Genomic DNA, 20,326 nt, shown 5'->3' with positions numbered 1-20,326 from the left:
AACCTTCCCCCCAACACACGCGCTAATTTAACATTAGTTCCTCTTTCGTGTTCGCGTTTTACGTTCCACCTTTTAGATCGTACGTTTTAGCCATGTTTTCCTATTTATTTATTTTAATTTTACAGTGAGTACGTTTATATTTTAATACGTGACACTTAGTTCAGATGTCGAAAAATGACTAACATTTGGCCAAAATGAACGGAAGCTACCGTTAGCAAGCAAAGCCACTGATGATGCTGGATTGGAGTTAGCATATAAAGTGAGGCACGCAAAATGTTAACAATGTTATTATTTTTCGTATATTAATGTTACTAGTGGTCCATAATCTTAATATTCTGTTTTGCAGGTACAAAAACACGAAACACAGGTGGTAGGTAGACTTCCTGTGTAAATGCTGGATAAACATTGCTGTTTGTTTTACCTCACAACATATCCATATCATATGTAAATTTAAGTATATTTATTCTGCTAATTGTGTTATAACGCAGTCATATTGTTAATGAGCCGTTAAAGGAGAACGTCACTTTTTGTGCCTATCATTTTACAATCCTTATGTGAGACGAGAACACATGTTTTTCTTTTTTCAATGCATTCTAACTCGTAAATAAACGTTAGTAAAAGTCAGCTAACAACGGAGCCAATAGAAGTTGCTGTAGTCCGCCTGTAAAGCGCTCCAAAAGCCTTCATCAACTATATACAGGCTGTGAATATTTATCAATCAAATGCAGATTCTTTTTCTTATGCTTTCTGATCTCTCTCTCTCTCTCTCTCTCTCTCTCTCTCTCCACTACTTGATGAGAACTATCCAACTATTCGGCACGGTAACAAAATCTGACCGGCCCCTTGAGTTCAGTTCAAAACTTGGGAGACCAACATTTTTGCAGCAAATTCCTAAAACCACTAGCATGTGCCTGTTGTTTAGAGGAACCCAGACCACTGTAACCATTGAAACTCAGCCTCCGTGTAAATTTGTAATGATTTCCTTTCAGTGACAGTGGAGATGATGGAACAGCACAGATGTGCAACATGTGGGCAGAGTTTCTCAGATGGTGGCCTGTCTGCGTCTCACAGCTGCTCAGACCGCCTACATCAGGCCCCCACTTGTCGGCCACGAAGGGGAAAAAGTTCCAGCCAAGTCTGCACATCATCAGAACCGGAACATGGCAAAGAAGAAGCGCAGCAACAAGTGAACAATGTGGAAAAAGTGAGAAAGACGGCGAAAAAAGACACACGTTCAGCCATGAACGCCACACTATTGCCGACCAAAGGTATGTGCGAATGCTAACGCTAGGAGGGGTGTCCCAATCCGATATTGATATCAAATATCGTTTCGATTAGATCTCAAATAAAAGGACAGCATATTTTTTTTTAAAAGTGAGTGTTTTACATACCTACCATTGTTCTCTGTTTGAGTATTTTCACTTGATCAAGCCTTGTGAGGACAAGGAACATTTGTTTGGGAAAATAATGTGTCCCGTACAGCTCATTCATCTTCAAAACACGTCCTAAAATTAACAATGTTGAGACTGCCACTCAAAACAGAGACTTAACTACAAAGCTTAAGCGAGCAAGAACAATCCATACGCCCACAACACATCTCATCTGCTTGTGTTGTTGTTAACGACATCATTGATGTAAGATCAACGCACAAACATTAAAGCAGTCACAATTTAAGAGGCTTTCTCTTTTTTCGAGCTCAGATTAACAGCACACTTACCCCTTTCACAATAACAGCGCGGTGCGCAGCTTCCAGTCTGACGGCGCTAACACAATAAAGGTTTCAAAAAAGTACCTTACAAAAGCATAATGTACTCAAAGCACTTATTGATACATTTACAAAAAAATATTATGCCTTGACTTAAAATATTGGTCAAAATTGTCCCAAGATATACTGCACTAATAAATGTAAATACATGTTTGCATTTAATTAAATTGGATTTATGACACATAAAATACACTCTATGTTGGTAAAATGACTGTAAAATGTAATAAACTGAATTTAACTTTTAATTTATGTTTTCATTGTGAGTCTTAAATGTTTAGTTTAGATTCCTTTGTGTGTCTCAGTCTCTGTTTCTGTTTTTTTTTTTGTTTCTCCACTCGGGCTGCGCCCCGGGCTGATGTAACAGTTGGTTGGGGGGCGCATAATAAATGAAAATAACATAACATAACATAACATAACTAGATTACAACTTAAAAACAGAATTGTATTAGTTTTTTTTACGTTGCTGTTATTTTAATTTATTGTTGCTACTATTAATATTTTCCCTGTTGTTTATTTGTTTCTAATTTATATCCGTGGTTCTTTTCAGTTATATTTAAAGTGCAGTTCTGGTGGTACAGTAAATACTCATGTTTTGAAATTAAAGAATAATCATGTTTTTAATTGTGATTGCTAGAGATGTCCGATAATGGCTTTTTGGCCGATATCCGATATTCCGATATTGTCCAACTCTTAATTACCGATTCCGATATCAACCGATACCAATACATACAGTCGTGGAATTAACACATTATTATGCCTAATTTTGTTGTGATGCCCCGCCGGATGCATTAAACAATGTAACAAGGTTTTCCAAAATAAATCAACTCAAGTTATGGAAAAAAAATGCCAACATGGCACTGCCATATTTATTATTGAAGTCACCAAGTGCATTATTTTTTTTAACATGCCTCAAAACAGCAGCTTGGAATTTGGGACATGCTCTCCCTGAAAGAGCATGAGGAGGTTGAGGTGGGCGGGGTTGAGGTGGGGGGTATATTGTAGCGTCCAGGAAGTGTTAGTGCAGCAAGGGGTTCTGGGTATTTGTTCTGTTGTGTTTATGTTGTGTTACGGTGCGGATGTTCTCCCGAAATGTGTTTGTCATTCTTGTTTGGTGTGGGTTCACAGTGTGGCGCATATTTGTAACAGTGTTAAAGTTGTTTATACGGTCACCCTCAGTGTGACCTGTATGGCTGTTGACCAAGTATGCATTGCATTCACTTGTGTGTGTGAAAAGCCGTAGATATTATGTGATTGGGCCGGCACGCAAAGGCAGTGCCTTCAAGGTTTATTGGCGCTCTGTACTTCTCCCTACGTCCGTGTACACAGCGGCGTTTTAAAAAGTCATGAATTTTACTTTTTGAAACCCATACCGATCATTTTGAAACCGATACTGATAATTTCCGATATTACATTTTAAAGCATTTATCGGCCAATAATATCGGCAGTCCGTATCAATCAAAATAATCATGATTATTATTTTTCCCGTCATCGTCTTACAATGAAATAATGTCCCTTTAGGTGTTGTACGTTCAAAACAGGTATCCGGGATCTTTTTGTTATATTTGATTGATTCCACATAAATTCTCTTTAGCCATTTGTATTGGGTTCTTTTAGGATGTGTATTTGTGAATTCAATTTGAGCAAAATTAGATTTCTGATATTTCATGTTCCACATCAGCTCTCATCCTATCTATCATATTTTTCAGAAGAACGGCGTGTCGGCATGTTGTGTCAGTATTTTTGCAGGTGTACCTAATGTTGTGGACAACCAATCATTTCTGACGTTTTTTTTTCTCCCTTTAGAATACCTTGCAGAGGGGGCCGAGCACATTTACCGTACCCACACTTGCCCCAAGTGTCGACGCTGTTTCAAGATGCGTTCCCATCTGCAAGAGCATCTCCATCTCCATTCTCCTGACCCCAGTCTGCAGTGCCCCACCTGCAAGCGGTTCTTCACAAGCAGGAGCAAACTGCGCGTACACCGACTCCGTGAGGAGGGCGAAAAAGTGCACCATTGCCACCTGTGTGAATATTCCGCCGTGGAGCGCAACGCGGTCCACCGCCACCTCATCACAAAGCACGCGGACGAGGCAGAAGATGAGAAGATTCGCCACAGCTACCCCTGTCCTGCATGTGGTCAAAGCTTCAACCAGAGCAGGTTGCTGAAGGCTCACATGAAGACTCACAACGTCAAACCCGACTGCGACGCGGCGATGTCTTGCTTCCAAGAGGGTTGTTCCTTCCAGACGCCTCTGCGCAAGGTTCTCGTCCAACACGCCGCGGAGGCGCATGAGATCGAGGCGGTGGAATGTCGACATTACGCCTGTGCCGCCATCTTTCCAGGTGACCAGGAAATGGAGGCTCATTACAGGACCCACCTGGCCTACCACTGCTCTCAGTGCGAGTTCTCGTCCTCCAACAAGAGCGCCTTCCTCCAGCATCAGCGCCACGGCCATCCAGGAAGTGAGAAACTTTGTTGTGACTTTTGCACCTTTTTCACATTCAACCCCGTGGAATTTGAGCAGCACGTCGGACACTTACATGCCAACGAGAAGATCCATCACTGCCCTCAGTGCAGCTATGTGACCTCACACAAGAGAGGCTTGAGGCGACACATGCTTATGCACAGTGGTGAGAGCTGAATTGTATTTTTCATAACTCTTCGATTTGATTGTTGTATGTTATTGTGCGCTATTTTGCGTAATTTGGCATATTTTACTCCAGAGGGCCACACCGCAGTTATGTTGGGTCCCAGAGGGCCGCTTCTAACAGTGAATACTATTATTACACAATTTTTTAATGCATTTTATTAGTAGTTTAAAAAAATTAAATTAAATTAAATTAAATTAAAAATATGGTAAGTTTCAATAATTTCCCCTTAAAATGTACACTGCAAAAAGTCAGTGTTCAAAAACAAGAATTTTTTTTTACAAAAATTAGGGGTATTTTATTTGAACTAAGCAAAATTATCTGCCAATAGAACAAGAAACTTTCCAAAACAAGTAAAATTAACTAACCTCAATGAACCCAAAAATACCTCAAAATAAGTATATTCTCACTAATAACAACTGTACTACTATATGAGAGCGTATTTTCTATTGTTTCATTGAAAATAAAACAGCAAAGTCTATTTGGCTGTCAGTCATGATTTTTTTTTCATGCTTGAAATAAGAAATTATTACTTTAAAAAAGTAGTTTTATACTTGTGAACGTTAATGACAGAGCTTTGCAACAGTTAATATTCTAGTTTCAAGCATGTTTTACTCAATATAGGTCATAAAATCTCAGCAACAAGCTGTATTATCTTACTGAGATAATTTAGGACCAAAACACTTAAAACAAGTAAAATACTCTAACATAACATCTGCTTAGTGAGAATAATTATCTTATCAGACAGAAAATAAGCAAATATCACCCTTATTTGAGATATTTAATCTTACTTAGATTTCATATTTTGCAGTGTAGTGTATATTACTGTAAATGGAAAAGCAGTACTGCTGTTTTTATGGTAAAAAAAAAAAAATGCAGCTCAGTGGCCAGACTTACTGTCAAATGTATATTAGTTTTTTTACTGTAAATAAAAAAACTGCAATTTTACAGTAAAAGTTTGGCACCTGAGCTGCCAGTTTGTGTGTGTTTTACCCCAAATCAACATCTGTAGTTTTTTCGATGTATTACTGTAGTATATTACAGTTAAAAAAGTACCGATTTTTTCATTTAGAGAAAATTGCTGTAAAAACCACTGTAAATTTCACAATTTTACCATGAAATCTATTGCTATTTTTACATTGCACTATTTGAGGGATAACTTGCTTTGAAATCATTATTATTAGTATGTATTTCTATTTTAAAAAATGGTTTGAATGTTTGATAATATCTTTTTGCTTAATTAGACAATATTTAAGTTAACATAATTTGCGATTACAGGGAGTACATATAATTTTTTTCCCTGCCAAAATACAAAGAAATAATACATTTAGTAAGAAAAGTTACAGTACTTTATTGATACATATTATTTCCAGGCTTTTGAAGGCCTAATAAAATGAAGTGGCAGGCCACATCTGGGCCCCGGGCCTTGAGTTTGACACCTGTGCTTTACTCTTTTCAAGGTGAGAAGCCCTTCAAGTGCAGCCTCTGTGACTTCCGATGCCGAGATGTCTCCTACCTCTCAAAACATTTGCTCACACACTCGGACGACAAGAACTTCATGTGTGCAGAGTGTGGATACGTCACCAAATGGAAACACTACTTAAACGTCCATATGAGGAAACATGCAGGAGAGCTCAGGTAGTGTGTTGCCTTTATTACTCGAGCTTTTTTCATCATGATGTAAATACATTAAACCAGTGGTTCTCCAACTTTGGCTCTCCAAGTACCACCAAAACGACCAACATTAAAATACAGTAGCATTGTAGGCCTACAGTAAGTATTCATTAAAAACAAGGCAGAGGTTTTTTTTGGCAAGTATATTTAATAATTTTGGTCAGTGTAACATCACAGACAATGCACAGACATCATCAACAATGATACTCCATATACAGTACATATTTACTGTAAATTCCCGTTACGTTTACTTTTCCTACGCTTTGAACCCTGCGGCTTAAAAGATACTTGAAGCCAGCACTTAGAAATACTAGTTTGTCGTAATAGATATGACAAGAACATTTTAACACATGTTTTTGTTCAATTACAGTAAGTGTGTTTATACTAAACATTCTTGACACTTAATTTTACACACCATGGCATTTTTACCAAGCTTTTTTTTGGATACATACCGTGAGATTTGACACTGTTTCATCCCTAATGTTAAGTTTCCATGTGAATGTTATTGCTCGTGACCACAGGATGCCGAAAACGGTAGGCGAAGTGCAAGTAAAATGCATTTATTAACAAAAATAAACAAGTAGTGCACGCAAGCATAAAAGAAACTGCACATTTAAGTACAAGGCAAAGCGAAAGGCACGGAAGTCAAGAGGACAGTGTTGGCATGTAAAGCATCCTGATTAGTGTACTAGGAACTGGTATGTCCATTGCTAATCAGGTAGAGGTGTGGGAGCCAGCGCGTAGACAAGAGAAATAGTGGCAAAAGGAGGCACATAGGATATAGCAGAAAGAAATAAGAGCACTGTAAAGAAAATACCAGAGACTAATAATCGTCATAAGAGATCATGGCAGATAAAACTAAAATAAAAAATTGTTTGATGGGCAAATGGGATTTTTCTTTGTCTATCGTCTTATCAAAATGTTACAAATCCTTAGTCGAGCAGTGATTATTAGGCTGATTAACTTTGTTGTTACAAAACTCTCCAGTAGATGGCAGCGTAATTCTAAATAGGTCGAGGCCTCTGTGAGATGTGCTTGTTTATGGAGGACACTCCTCCATTTACATGTAGTCTGATGTACAGTTGAATCAATAACCCAGCTGCTGCTGCTTAGCCTTCTATCATCTTAACAACCGTAGCCGAGTTCACGGAATGCTCAATTACACATACTTTTTATTAATAGGACGCATTTTCGTGGTTCATTAAGGAGAGGGGGTGTTCCACTAATGACTTGGTTTGCTGTTTAATGTCTGGAAGCTGAAGTGGTCTGCTAGACAGTGGCCATTAGTTTTCTCCTGATGGGTGGGCGAGCAAGAATATTTACAATCTGTGCTACATAATAGATACAAAAGCACTCAAAAAGCAAATCACTCAACCAAGACTATATACACTTTCCAAAAAAATCAGTGAACAGTGTCAATCTCTGATGCTATGTGTTACCATATGAACTATGGCTTTTTTTAAATTGTACTATCCATGTTGTGGCCAAAAAAACAGCCGGTTAAAGACAGAATCTGCAATTTAAGGAATGTTTTAATGTTTTTTCGTAACAATTTTAACTTTGACATTTGTGCTTGCCATAATTATAACATTATAGATATACCCTTTAAATGCCACTTTGTTTGCAATTGCTCCATATTTTTAGAGCATATCCTAGCTGTCACCAATAAACAGTTTAAGCCAGAGGTGTCCAAAGTGTCCAACGTTCTACAAATACTATTTAAATTGGGGTTTTTTTATTAAAAAATCATATAAAAGAGCAAACAAATGAAAAAGTTGCAATGTTAACTTTAATTTTCTTTGGAGCTGCCATTGCTCCAAAAAATAATCATGAATCCAAATCAACTATTGACCTATTTGACGCTCCAATTACTTTAAATCAAATATTTCCCTCTGAAATATTTTTTGGGGAAATATTGCATATTTTGTGGGTTTGACATTTAAAAAACAAAGTTTTCTTTGACAAAAAGGGCATAAAACAAATAACTTATTTGTTGTGGCAAAAGATCTAAAGTTGATCTCGAGGCTCAAGCGTTGAAAGTTAAAAAAAAAAAAAGTATGACGTATTTTTTACATTTTTGTGAGTGGGGCCCAATAATTTTAGTGGGATTTTTTTTCTTTTTTAAACTGTCATTGCTTAAAAAATAATAGTGATTCAAAAGCAGTGTTGTCATGAATTATTGACCTATTTAAGGCTCCAATTACTTCACATCAGATATATTCACTATAAAAAAATTGGGGGGAAATTATTGCATATTTTGTGTATTTGCCATAAAAACAGGGTTTTGACAAAAAGGGCTTAAAACATAAAAAATTAAATAAATAAAAACGTTATATCGACAACCTGAAGGTGATCTAGAGATATAAGCGTTGAGTACAATATATATGTATGACATATTTCTGACATTTTAATGACTGAGACCTTTCTGGGTCCCGGGGACCAAACTTGAGGGGAACTCTAAAGGTTTCAAAAAAATCTATATATTGTATTGTTTTTGAAAATGTAAATATCAAAATGGCTTAGATTTTTCAGTGTGCGTCTTTGAGTGGAAAAAGTTTGGACACCCCTGGTTCAAGCCCTATCCACATGGAGGAACAGTTTGCATTTTGATGTTAGCCAAATCTGCCATTATGGGGGGGGGGGGGGGTGCCTTCCAGGGTGGATAAAGACTTTCCTTATTAATCTGACATATTTTTGGAAAAAGAAAACCGGACTGCCAAGCTTGTTAACTGCATGTGCCACCGTAACGTAAAAATGATACAATCCAGGTTGATATGCCAAAAAAGTAGCCAAGGAGCTGTACAAAAGTGAGAAAGCTCAAACTTGCGCTAATGTAAACACCTTCATTGGTGGAGTTTGAAAGTCCATGTGTCACAATGTGGAAGTCATATTATTTCTGAGACAAAACACCTTCTTCCTCTCCTAGGTATGAGTGTGATCAGTGTCCATATCGCTGTCACCGCATGGACCAGCTCAACAGCCACAAACTACGACATCAAGCCAAATCACTGATGTGTGAGATCTGTGCCTACGCCTGCAAGCGCAAATATGAGCTCCGGAATCACATGCTGGCAAAACATTCTGCAATGGGCAAACAAGCATCTGTATATAAGTGCAAATACTGCACATACACCACATGTTTTCGACAAGCCCTTCAAAATCACGAGAATTGTAAACACACCAGGCTGAAACAGTACTGCTGTGCTCTCTGTCCTTATTCCTCCTTCAGTAGCATCAGCCTCTTCTTACACAAGAGGAAAGCCCATGGATACGTACCCGGGGACCAAACCTGGCTGAAGAATTATGCAGCAAAAGAAAGGGAAAGGAATTCATCTAGCATGTCACAAGATTTCCACAATGAGTCACTAACAGGCAATGAGAGATCTGAGCAGTGTACTGAAGAAGCTCCAGCGGATTACGTTGCCAGTGAAGGTCCTGAAGCTAATTCACAAGGTGTTGAATCACTGGATGCTGATGAAGTTGGCCGTAAAGAGGTTTTCAATGAAGGGATATCGGATAGCCTGCCACCTAGCACCAGCCCTGAGTACTGCACTCTTGTTTTGACAGCATTAACGGCTGAATATGAAACTGCTTTTTTGCAAAAGGAGGACGCAACCGCTCACATGACATCCCCTTTACACTGCAGTAAATCAGCCCTAGAAAAAGAAGACATCCTTTTATCTGCACACTCATCAGAGGCAGACAAGCTTCCCAGGGTTAATGAAGAAGGCAAACAAAGTCTAGCTGCTGACGATTATGAGTCAGAGCAGGAAACTCTAGAATTGGATAATGATTGTGGCAGTTCAGAATCTTCCCATGTGAAGCCCCCCTTGTTAGAGTCTTGTTTGAAATCCACGAGGACACGAAATAAGGACCAATCAGAAGCTATGGTTTTGGAGGGAAGAGTCCAGATGCTTGTGGTGCCGACTAAAGATGGTTGTGACAAATTGTCTTATATTACAAAAAAGAAGAAGACTCTAAAGCAGCACTCTCCGTTGCTGTGTTGTGATAGAACACCACATCACGAGTGCCAGGCATGTGGTGCCCAGTTCAAACAGAGGCGGGGCCTTAATAGCCACATTGCCAGGAAATGCGCTGCAATTCCCAAAAAAAACACAACTTTCATTGGCAAAGCGGTCGCACAAACAGAAGACCACTGTGCTGTGGGTCCAGACATGTCCAAAAAGCGGGGAGCGACACATTCCCATGACAAAGTCCTCACAAACCAAAACAGGATTTCCTCAGAAGTAAATGAGGAATGCCTTCTTCGACAAAAACAGGATGGATCTTCATGTAATTTAACAGGTTCTGAAAGCGCCTCTACGTCCACTGAGTCAAATCCTCAGCAGAGCAACAAACTGACAAAAAAGCCGTCAAAGGCTCAACAAGAAGACATTCCAGTCCAGAGTGGAAAATTCATGTGCAGCCTGTGCAGTTTTTCATCAGTCAGGCTTGCAACAGTGAACAGACACATTTCCATTTGCCAAAAGCGGTTACGAAAAAAAGAAACTGAGACAATCTCAGTTGAGAAAGACCATAAAAGTGAGGCCCAACGTGTTGCACCTCACACATGCCAATACTGTCCTTTCACCACCAGGAGGCGCTATCGCCTGGAAGAACATGAGTCTCTTCACACTGGAATCGGACGCCACGCCTGCGACGTCTGCGACAAAACCTTCGGAGCGTTGACCAAACTGCGTCAACACAAGTTGCGCATCCACGACAAACAACCCTCTCAGACGTGTCCGCTCTGTGACTACAGCGGCTACACACTTGACGACATGAGAAGACACACCCTCAGATGCCACACAGGAGAAATGCATCATACCTGCACTCACTGTGAAGCTCGCTTCAGTTCAGAAGTTGCTCTGAGAAACCACTGTAAACGTGTTCACCAGCTCCTTGTGCTTTTCTCATGCAACCAGTGTGACTACACTTGTAGCAACGAGACCGCACTGAGGACCCACCAGCAGGGCAAACACCCACAAATGAACGGCACCACCTGCAAGGAGTCTTTGGAGACAAAAAAGAGCATCAAGGTCCCGCGCAGAATCCACCTCACACATCAGTGCCAGCTCTGCCCTTTTGCGAGTAAAACGAGGCAGCTCCTCGCCCGACACCTTCTGGACGAGCACGAGGAGGGGTCTCCGCTGGATAAGCCTCTCAGGTGCAGCAACTGTCCGTTCGCTTGTCAGCATCCGCTGGTGTTGGAGCAGCATCTCCGCTCCCATGGAGGCAAGCGCATGTACAAATGCAGCGACTGTAAGTATTCAACTGGCAACAAGCAGAAGATGACGTGGCACGTTCGGATACACACCGGAGAGAAGCCTTACAGGTGTGAGCATTGTAGTTACGCCTGCATTGATCCCTCAAGGTTGAAGGTATGTGTATATAATGATATTATTATTATTAAAACAAACTAACCTAAAAATATTTAATTCAACTTGCAGACATTAGCTAATGACCTCAAATCTAGTAACTGTTTCATTCATAATTACTAAATTGCAATAGGGATTGAAAGGGTGAGGTAGTAAATACAATACATTGTGGGGTTTTTGGGCCTCTGAATAGCTTATTTTCTTGGCTTGTTGTTTTCTTTGTGTTGGTGTCTTCACGGCCTTTTCAGAAGTTTCTGTTTCATATTGTAGAGTTACAAAGAGATTGGCACATTTCGCGGAGGCAGAAGCCCAGACTGCTCTCTCCGCAGCTACTTGGTCCAGCTCTTCCCGGAGAATCCCAAGGCATTCCCAGGCCATCTGGGACACATAGTCTCTCCACCGTGTCCTGGCTTTTCCCTGTGGCCTCCTACCGGTCGGACGTGCCCTAAACATCTCCCCAGGGAGGCGTCCGGGGGTCATTCTGACCAGATGCCCGAGCCACGTCATCTGGCTACTCTCGATGTGGAGGAGCAGCGGCTTTACTCTGCGCTCCTCCCGAATGACAGAGCCTCTCACCCTATCTCTAAGGGAGAGCCCCGCCACCCGACAGAGGAAACTAACTTTGGCCGTAGGTGAGGATAGGAACGTAGATCGACCGGTAAATTGAGAGCTTTGACTTCTCCGGACCGAGTGAAGCAAGAGTGGATCTTAAGATATTGGCTCGATAACTCAAAAATGAAATGTCTTTAAAGCACTAATGATACCTCTTTCTAATCACTGTAATGTGGACAATGAGCTGCAGGCTGATTTTCAACAATACAATCTGTGCTCTGAGCAGCGAAACTTACAATGTGCTTTTTTAACAGCTGACGGTGAGACTAGTGCGCAGGGACACACGTAGCATTTAGTAGTCTGTTAGGGTTAGCCAAGCTGGTAACTTGCCGCCTATGCCTGCGTACCCTGCCGCAGACCTTGCGTGCACCTTCTAAAAATCCTAGCTTCGCGTTGGCATCAACGGAGACCGCAGAGCTTTGATTGGTCAGCTTTTGCCAAGGAAGGTCCCTTAACACAGAAGAGTAGACTTTGTGCTTGAAATGCACAAAAACTGATATTGTGTACTTTATATCTCAGTGCACTTGAAAATAATTACTGATTGTGTTGTCGTTGCGTCTGGAAGAAGTCAGTACGACACGCTTTCTAACTTTTATTGCCAATCTTGTGTTTGTTTGGTCCATCTTCATCCAATTTGATTCACGCTCTCTAAACAGTACCGCCATGTAAACAAAATCTTTAGCCAGCAGAAATGGCGTTCGTGGCTCCGCAATACATCGCAAAATCAAGTGCCCTTTCAAGCCCTATTGGTGTACATGTCAACTCTTTATCTTACTCTGACAAACATTTGGTTTACTTTACTGTTCAAGCTGCATATGAGGGTTCATCAAGAGGAGAAGAAGTACCTTTGCCCAGAGTGTGGATACAAATGCAAGTGGGCCACTCAACTGAAATACCACATGACCAAGCACACAGGTGAGATCTGTTTTGGTAAGGCAGAATGTTTTTGATATTCATACCAAGTAATAGTCAGAAGCCCCCCCCCATTGAATATTGCAATCGTACGAATTCACATAAATGATCTTCCACCACACAACTTTGTCTACAAAACCCAAAACCAGTGAAGTTGGCACGTCGTGTAAATCGTAAATAAAAACAGAATACAATGATTTGCAAATCCTTTTCAACCTATATTCAATTGAATAGACTGCAAAGACAAGATACTTAACGTTCGAACTGGAAAACTTTTTTGCAAATTTTAGCTAATTTGGAATTTGATGCCTGCAACATGTTTCAAAAGAGCTGGCACAAGTGGCAAAAGATACTGAGAAAGTTGAGGAATGCTCATCAAACACTTTTTTAGAACATCCCACAGGTGAACAGGCTAATTGGGAACAGGTGGGTGCCATGATTGGGTATAAAAGCAGATTCCATGAAATGCTCAGTCATTCACAAACAAGGACGGAGCGAGAGTCACCACTTTCTGAACAAATGCGTGAGCAAATTGTCGAACAGTTTAAGAACAACATTTCTCAACGAGCTATTGCAAATAATTTAGGGATTTCATCATCTACGGTCCGTAATATCATCAAAAGGTTCAGAGAATCTGGAGAAATCACTGCACGTAAGCGCTGATATTACGGACCTTCGATCCCTCAGGCGGTACTGCATCAAAAAGCGACATCAGTGTGTAAAGGATATCAGCACATGGGCTCAGGAACACTTCAGAAACCCACTTTCAGTAACTACAGTTTGTCGCTACATCTGTAAGTGCAAGTTAAAACTCTACTATGCAAAGCGAAGGCCATTTATCAACAACACCCAGAAACACCGCCGGCTTCGTTGTGCCCAAGCTCATCTAAGATGGACTGATGCAAAGTGGAAAAGTGTTCTGTGGTCTGACGAGTCCACATTTCAAATAGTTTTTGGAAACTGTGGACGTCGTGTCCTCCGGAACAAAGAGGAAAAGAACCATCCGGATTGTTATAGGCGGAAAATTCAAAAGCCAGCATATGTGATGGTATGGGGGTGTATTAGTGCCCAAGGCATGGGTAACTTACACATCAGCTTCACTGGTTTTGGGTTTTGTATTTGCCCAATCAAATTTGTCCTCAGGTAGCGCGGAAACACGTGTGTGAACCCTCACTTTTAGTTTACGTTGACGGGTATGCTGATGTGTGATAAGGTCTCTAAAGTTATTCTAGATTGTTTTTTTCTCAAAGGCATATCACAAATGTATGGTTTTGACTGTTTTAAAGAATGATTATTCAACACGTTTGTATGCGGGTTTAACGTTGAGAATTTAACAATATTGGTCTGTCATAGGTGAGAAGCCATATGCCTGCGATCAATGCAATTACCGCACCAACCGAGCAGATGCCCTCCGTACACACCGGGACACGCAGCACTGCGATGTGCGCTCCTACGTCTGCGAGAAATGCGGCAAAGCCTTCAAGACGAGTTTTATCCTGAAGACTCACCAGCGGCAGCACAGTGACCAACGGCCGTACACCTGCGGCTCGTGCCACAAGGCCTTCCGCTGGCCCGCCGGCCTCAGGCATCACTTCCTCTCGCACACCAAACAGCAGCCGTTTCACTGTAGCCATTGTTCCTACAGAGCCAAGCAAAAGTTCCAAGTCATCAAGCATTTACGGCGCCACCACCCAGACATGCCGGTGGAGCAGGGCGTGGTCCGAGACTCCGAGGCTGGCAGCCTCACCCTGAAGGAGGCTTTGCGAGGAACTCTGAATGACAGTGTAGTCGCGGAGGCAGAAATGACAAAAACATAACACAAAGGGACAAGACAAAACATTGAGGAGTGGATGCTAAACTGAAGACCATCACAGTATCTTAAAGGCGACCTTCGATGAATAACGTCTTTTCTGACATATAAATGCTGTCACAGTGTTGGATACTGTTGGAAACGCAAAAAAAGGTGAAGTATTATTTTTATCTAATCATGGCATGTGCATAATAACGTACAAGTGCGACATGACATAAATGCTGCTAAAAACAGCTTTTTTTATGCACTCTGAATCGATCGGTGAGTGTGCAGGTGTACCTAAAGGTGTGACTGGGTAAATCTATATAATGTTTATGAAGTTTATTTTCAACCGTGTTTAGAAAGAAAATAGCGGTGATGACTTCCATCCCTTTTATACCGCTTGTCCCTATTACAGATAGACAGACAAGCCTTGATCAAGATATATATATACACACATATATATATATATATCATACTTGCCAACCTTGAGACCACCGAATTCGGGATATTTGGGGGGGGGGTATATTTATAGCTAGAATTCACTGAAATTCAAGTATTTCTTAGATATATATATATAAATAAAATTAATATTTGACTTTCAGTGAATTCTAGCTATATATATATACATGTATTTTATTATAAACTGTATATATAGTACAGGCCAAAAGTTTGGACACACCTTCACATTCAATGGGTTTTCTTTATTTTCATGACTATTTACATTGTAGATTGTCACTGAAGGCATGAAAACTATGAATGAACACATGTGGAGTTATGTACTTAACAAAAAAAGGTGAAATAACTGAAAACATGTTTTATATTGTAGTTTGAGCTTCAAGAGGTAGTCACCTGAAATGGTTTTCACTTCACAGGTGTGCTTGAAACTCATTAAAAATAAAGAAAACGGATTGAATGAGGAGAAGGAGTGTCCAAACTTTTGGCTTGTACTGTGTGTATATATATATATATATATATATATATATATATATATATATATATATATATATATATATATATATATATATACATTTTCAAAAGATAAACTATGATACGGGACTGCGGAGCAAACTTTACACCAAGGCATATCCAACAACATATTATCTAGACCAGTGGTTCTCAAAACTTTTTTTTACCAAGTACCAATGCAGAAAACACTTGGCTTTGCAAATACCACCATAATGGCTGACATTAGGATACAGTAGCGTAGTAGGCCCAAGTATTCATTAAAAACACGGCAGAGGTCTAATTTAACAAGTATATTTAAAATGTTTTGGCCACTGTAACATTACACACAGTTTGAAGAGTAACACCGTGTTTGAATATAGGAAAATAAAACGCTGTACTTTAATTATTTGGCGTACCACTAGTGGTAAACGTACGACAGTTTGAGAATCACTGATCAGTTTTAAAATGTCGATTAAAATCATCTTAGGTTGCCTGTAATGTTGATCTCTTTATACAACGGCAGTTGTAAAAATGAGCCACCTTTTTTTGGCATGAAGTTGTTTTAGCCAAAATGCTTTATTCATTGATATACAATGTCATTTTACATTTTGTGTTTGTTATTTATTTATTTTGTATTTGCATTGATTGAATGACCATCATATATTTTGGATGCATAACGATGCTGTTTAGCAGTGATCGACAATTCACAATTAATGACATTTGTTTGCATGTCAAGGCTATACAGTATTGTACACAAAGTATCAATATGTCAAGCAAGTGAATGAAAAATGTTTTACAAGCTAGTACATTTGAGGTTAGGACAGGTTTGTGCGTTCCATTTTTTTTTAAATTGTGTTCCATACCGTCAACACTTTGGATTTATATTTAAAGGCAAAACAGGCATGTTTACCTTTTACATACCCAAGCAAGGGAATAATGTTTGTCCTCTGAATAACTAGTATAAACTGCACAGACTCTACTCAACTTGAATCTTTTGGCAGTACAAAGCAATATGGAAAATGAGATGCAAAATGTAGTTTTACAATAGGTTTTCTCTTCCCTGACAAAATGTACTGTCTGACATAAAACAAATCACAATTGTTCTTTTTAAACAATTTACAATGGTTTGAAAATATATGATTGGAATTTAAATAACAGATTTCCTCAGGCAAACGTGTCCCATCCTCTATAGCACAGGTGTCAAACTCGAGGCCTGGGGGCCAAATATGGCCTGCCACATCATTTTATATGGACTGTGAAAACCTGGAAATTACACGCGTCAATAAAGTATAATGTCTTTTCTTACTGAATGTATTCATTATTTCCATTTTGACAGAAGCGTACTGCATGCAATTGCATACATTTTAAACGTTAATATTATCTAATATTGCAAAAAGTATTATTATACATTCCAAAAAAAAATTGTAAACATAAAAATAAATACTTAAACATATATGCTTGACTTGTGATTTCAAAGCAAGTTATACACCAAAATCTACAGTGTAAAAATGACAATGATTTTGTGTTTAAAAAAAACAACTGACAGCTCAGATGCCAGAACTTTACCGTCAAAAAAACTCTGGTATTGTTTTTCCATAATACACCGAAAAAACTACAATTTTGCCTTTTTTTACTGAATGAGACACCCAGAATGTACATGAAAATAAAGAATGGGGGATTTACAACATTAACTATGAGCGATAAAACTCTGAATATTGACAATATATGAACGTCACACCCCCTCTCGATCGACATATTTTACAATCAAGCGAAACAAAAATGCAACTAACCTCGCGAAAAATGAACGGGATGGGTAAAAAAAAAAACCCACCCAAGATCTGAAAAATCACTAAGCTTTAGAACTTTGTTGTAAATTTTATAGTAATATGCTGTAAAATTGCTGTTCATTTTTACAGTAAAATTCTGGCAACTGAGCTGCCAGTTTTTTACAGTCAAAAAAACGGTAGTATTGTTTTTCAATTTACAGTAATATGCTGTAAAAAACACTTAACATTTACAGTAAAATTGTGGCAACTGAGTTGCCAAGTTTTTACTGTAAAACCTTTGGGTTGTTTTTACAGTGTACATAAAAGTAATATCATCAAATGTGTAGGCAATTGCGTAATAATATCATGAGGACAATCCTTACACATTAATATTCATATATTATTTACTGTTACAAGCGGCCCTCTGAAGGTGGCCATGACTGCGATGTGGCTCCCAAAGAAAAGGAGTTTGACATCCTTGCTCTATAGAGTCAAGGCCCATGTTTTACATTAGAATGATCTCACGGCCACCAAACAAAACAATGAATAATGGATATACGTTGTTGACATACATACTGTAGATCAGGGGTCACCAACCTTTTTGAAACCAAGAGCTACTTCTTGGGTACTGATTAATGCAAAGGGCTACCAGTTTGATACACACTTAAATAAATTGCCAGAAATAGCCAATTTGCTCAATTTACCTTTAACTCTATGTTATTATTAATAATTAATGATATTTACACTTAATTGAATGGTTTAAAAGAGGAGAAAACACAAAAAAAAATGACAATTAAATTTTGAAACATAGTTTATCTTCAATTTCGACTCTTTAAAATTCAAAATTCAACCGAAAAAAAGAAGAGAAAAACTAGCTAATTCGAATCTTTTTGAAAAAATTAAAAAAAGAGTTTATGGAACATCATTAGTAATTTTTACTGATTAAGCCTAATTTTAGAATTTTGATGACATGTTTTGAATAAGTTAAAATCCAATCTAAACTTTGTTAGAATATATAACAAATTGGACCAAGCTATATTTCTAACAAAGACAAATCATTATTTCTTCTAGATTTTCCAGAAAATTTTTAAAAGAAATTCAAAAGACTTTGAAATAAGATTTAAATTTGACCCTACAGATTTTCTAGATTTGCCAGAATAATTTTTTTTAATTTTAATCATAATACGTTTGAAGAAATATTTCACAAATATTCTTTGTCGAAAAAACAGACGCTAAAATGAAGAATTAAATCAAAATGTATTTATTATTCTTTACAATAAAAAAAATAAATTTACTTGAACATTGATTTAAATTGTCAGGAAAGAAGAGGAAGGAATTTAAAAGGTAAAAAGGTATATGTGTTTAAAAATCCTAAAATCAGTTTTAAGGTTGTATTTTTTCTCTAAAATTGTCTTTCTGAAAGTTAGAAGAAGCAAAGTAAAAACATTTATTAATTTATTTAAACAAGTGAAGACCAAGTCTTTAAAATATTTTCTTGGATTTTCAAATTCTATTTGAGTTTTGTCTCTCTTAGAATTAAAAATGTCAGGCAAAGCGAGACCAGCTTGCTAGTAAATAAATACAATTTAAAAAATAGAGGCAGCTCACTGGTAAGTGCTGCTATTTGAGCTATTTTTAGAACAGGCCAGCGGGCTACTCATCTGGTCCTTACGGGCTACCTGGTGCCCGCAGGCACCGCGTTGGTGACCCCTGCTGTAGATGAACAAAGATACATTATTTGTAGTCAATCATTTTCGGACCAATTAAGTGAAATTGGATAATTTCCAATGGCACACCTGGTCTCTCACGGCACAGTGTTTGGGAATCACTACCATTGGTCAAAATAACTCTGCAGTCTTGTATTTGTGGAAAAGGCCTATTTTGAGTCGAGAGTTTGACTCCCCGGATGTCTGTGCAGGCGGTGTCGGTTCAGTCCCCCCTCAGTCAAATGGTTTTCTGTCGCTATATGAACTCTGTAATTGGCGACCGGTCCATGGTTTAGTCGGCCCAAAATCAGCTGGGATAGGCTCCAGTCTCTGCGACGCGGAACAGGGAAAACAGTTCAAACTTGATGGACAAATCCCAATGATCCCAAAGCAGTCTTTTTCTAAGGTCGGTGAAAACCCCAGTGCTCGCTGATTGGAATGTTGACAACATCTGGCCACACGTTCTTCATGTTAGGTCCGAGATACTGATATTGACAAACAATGAGGAGGGAGGGATGGCCGTTCCATCCTTTGAAAGAAGATGGATGTGACGATACCCTATAACAAAGATGGAGCTTATTTTCAACAAAATGCCGCATAGCATTGAGCAGTCGACTGCAACTACGGATCCTGGTGCACGCCTTGCTCACCTGATTGGATGCATGTGAACGGGAGCGTGTACTGTCCAATGAAGTCATTTCTGGATGTCTTGTCGTAATCTTCTACCACAAAACGAACCAGGGCCAAATCAGGAGTATGGATGACGAAATTCAGAGTTTGATTCCACACGGGGTTAAAACCTGTAAGAAGGGAAGCTACAGTTTTGGCACCGCTGGGATGAAGTGTCAAAATTATAAGTGTAAATAAACCAGCGTTATTTTACCATTGTTGTTGATGTGACTGGTCTCTTCTTTAGTCTGGTCCTGTGGCACGCCATAGATCTCGACTCTGACCAAAGGGTCTACAATAGAGCCTTCTTTCTGGTTCACCTTTGGTAGCTGCTGCCCACTAATCACCTGATTAACAAAACATAGGGTTCTTAGAAACCTAAGTCAGTGACCTATTGTGAGTTGTATTGTATTATCTCATGATAGTTCCTGCCAGGATTAAAATCAATAAGTATATAA

General features: G+C 39.0%; 2 protein-coding genes across 3 annotated transcripts in view; one reads left to right on the top strand and one right to left on the bottom strand.

Annotated features, from left to right (window-relative positions):
- The first annotated feature begins 2 nt into the window (after window positions 1-2).
- Window positions 3-15,320, top strand: znf142 (zinc finger protein 142). Of its 2 annotated transcripts, XM_062067550.1 has the most exons (8): window positions 3-259; window positions 347-370; window positions 990-1,268; window positions 3,569-4,396; window positions 5,875-6,052; window positions 9,015-11,469; window positions 12,888-12,993; window positions 14,344-15,320. In XM_062067550.1, the coding sequence occupies exons 3-8, from the start codon at window positions 1,001-1,003 to the stop codon at window positions 14,805-14,807; spliced, it is 4,299 nt and encodes a 1,432-aa protein (XP_061923534.1). In that variant the 5' UTR covers window positions 3-259; window positions 347-370; window positions 990-1,000; the 3' UTR covers window positions 14,808-15,320. The 2 variants fall into 2 exon arrangements, with proteins under 2 accessions (XP_061923534.1, XP_061923533.1); XM_062067549.1 differs by lacking the exon at window positions 347-370.
- Window positions 15,321-19,123: 3,803 nt separating this feature from the next.
- plcd4a (phospholipase C, delta 4a) overlaps window positions 19,124-20,326 on the bottom strand; it is a 28,854-nt gene continuing 27,651 nt past the window's right edge. The window contains exons 14-16 of the mRNA XM_062067548.1: window positions 20,083-20,215; window positions 19,850-19,999; window positions 19,124-19,757 (exon numbers count right to left, since the gene is read on the bottom strand). Of these exons, the coding sequence (XP_061923532.1) occupies window positions 19,666-19,757; window positions 19,850-19,999; window positions 20,083-20,215 (375 nt within the window). The 3' untranslated portion in view covers window positions 19,124-19,665. The remainder of the gene's footprint in view (window positions 19,758-19,849; window positions 20,000-20,082; window positions 20,216-20,326) is intronic.

The sequence above is a fragment of the Entelurus aequoreus genome, linkage group LG13, assembly GCF_033978785.1.
Source record: "Entelurus aequoreus isolate RoL-2023_Sb linkage group LG13, RoL_Eaeq_v1.1, whole genome shotgun sequence".
In the NCBI taxonomy this organism is placed as follows: domain Eukaryota; kingdom Metazoa; phylum Chordata; class Actinopteri; order Syngnathiformes; family Syngnathidae; genus Entelurus; species Entelurus aequoreus.
Note: the sequence above shows the minus strand (reverse complement) of the source record. Positions and strands in the feature narration are given on the sequence as shown.

Coding starts and splice junctions, on each gene's coding strand:
- znf142 (XM_062067549.1), top strand. Junction 4,397..5,874: donor ACACATGCTTATGCACAGTG/GTGAGAGCTGAA, acceptor ACTCTTTTCAAG/GTGAGAAGCCCTTCAAGTGC. Junction 6,053..9,014: donor AAACATGCAGGAGAGCTCAG/GTAGTGTGTTGC, acceptor TTCCTCTCCTAG/GTATGAGTGTGATCAGTGTC.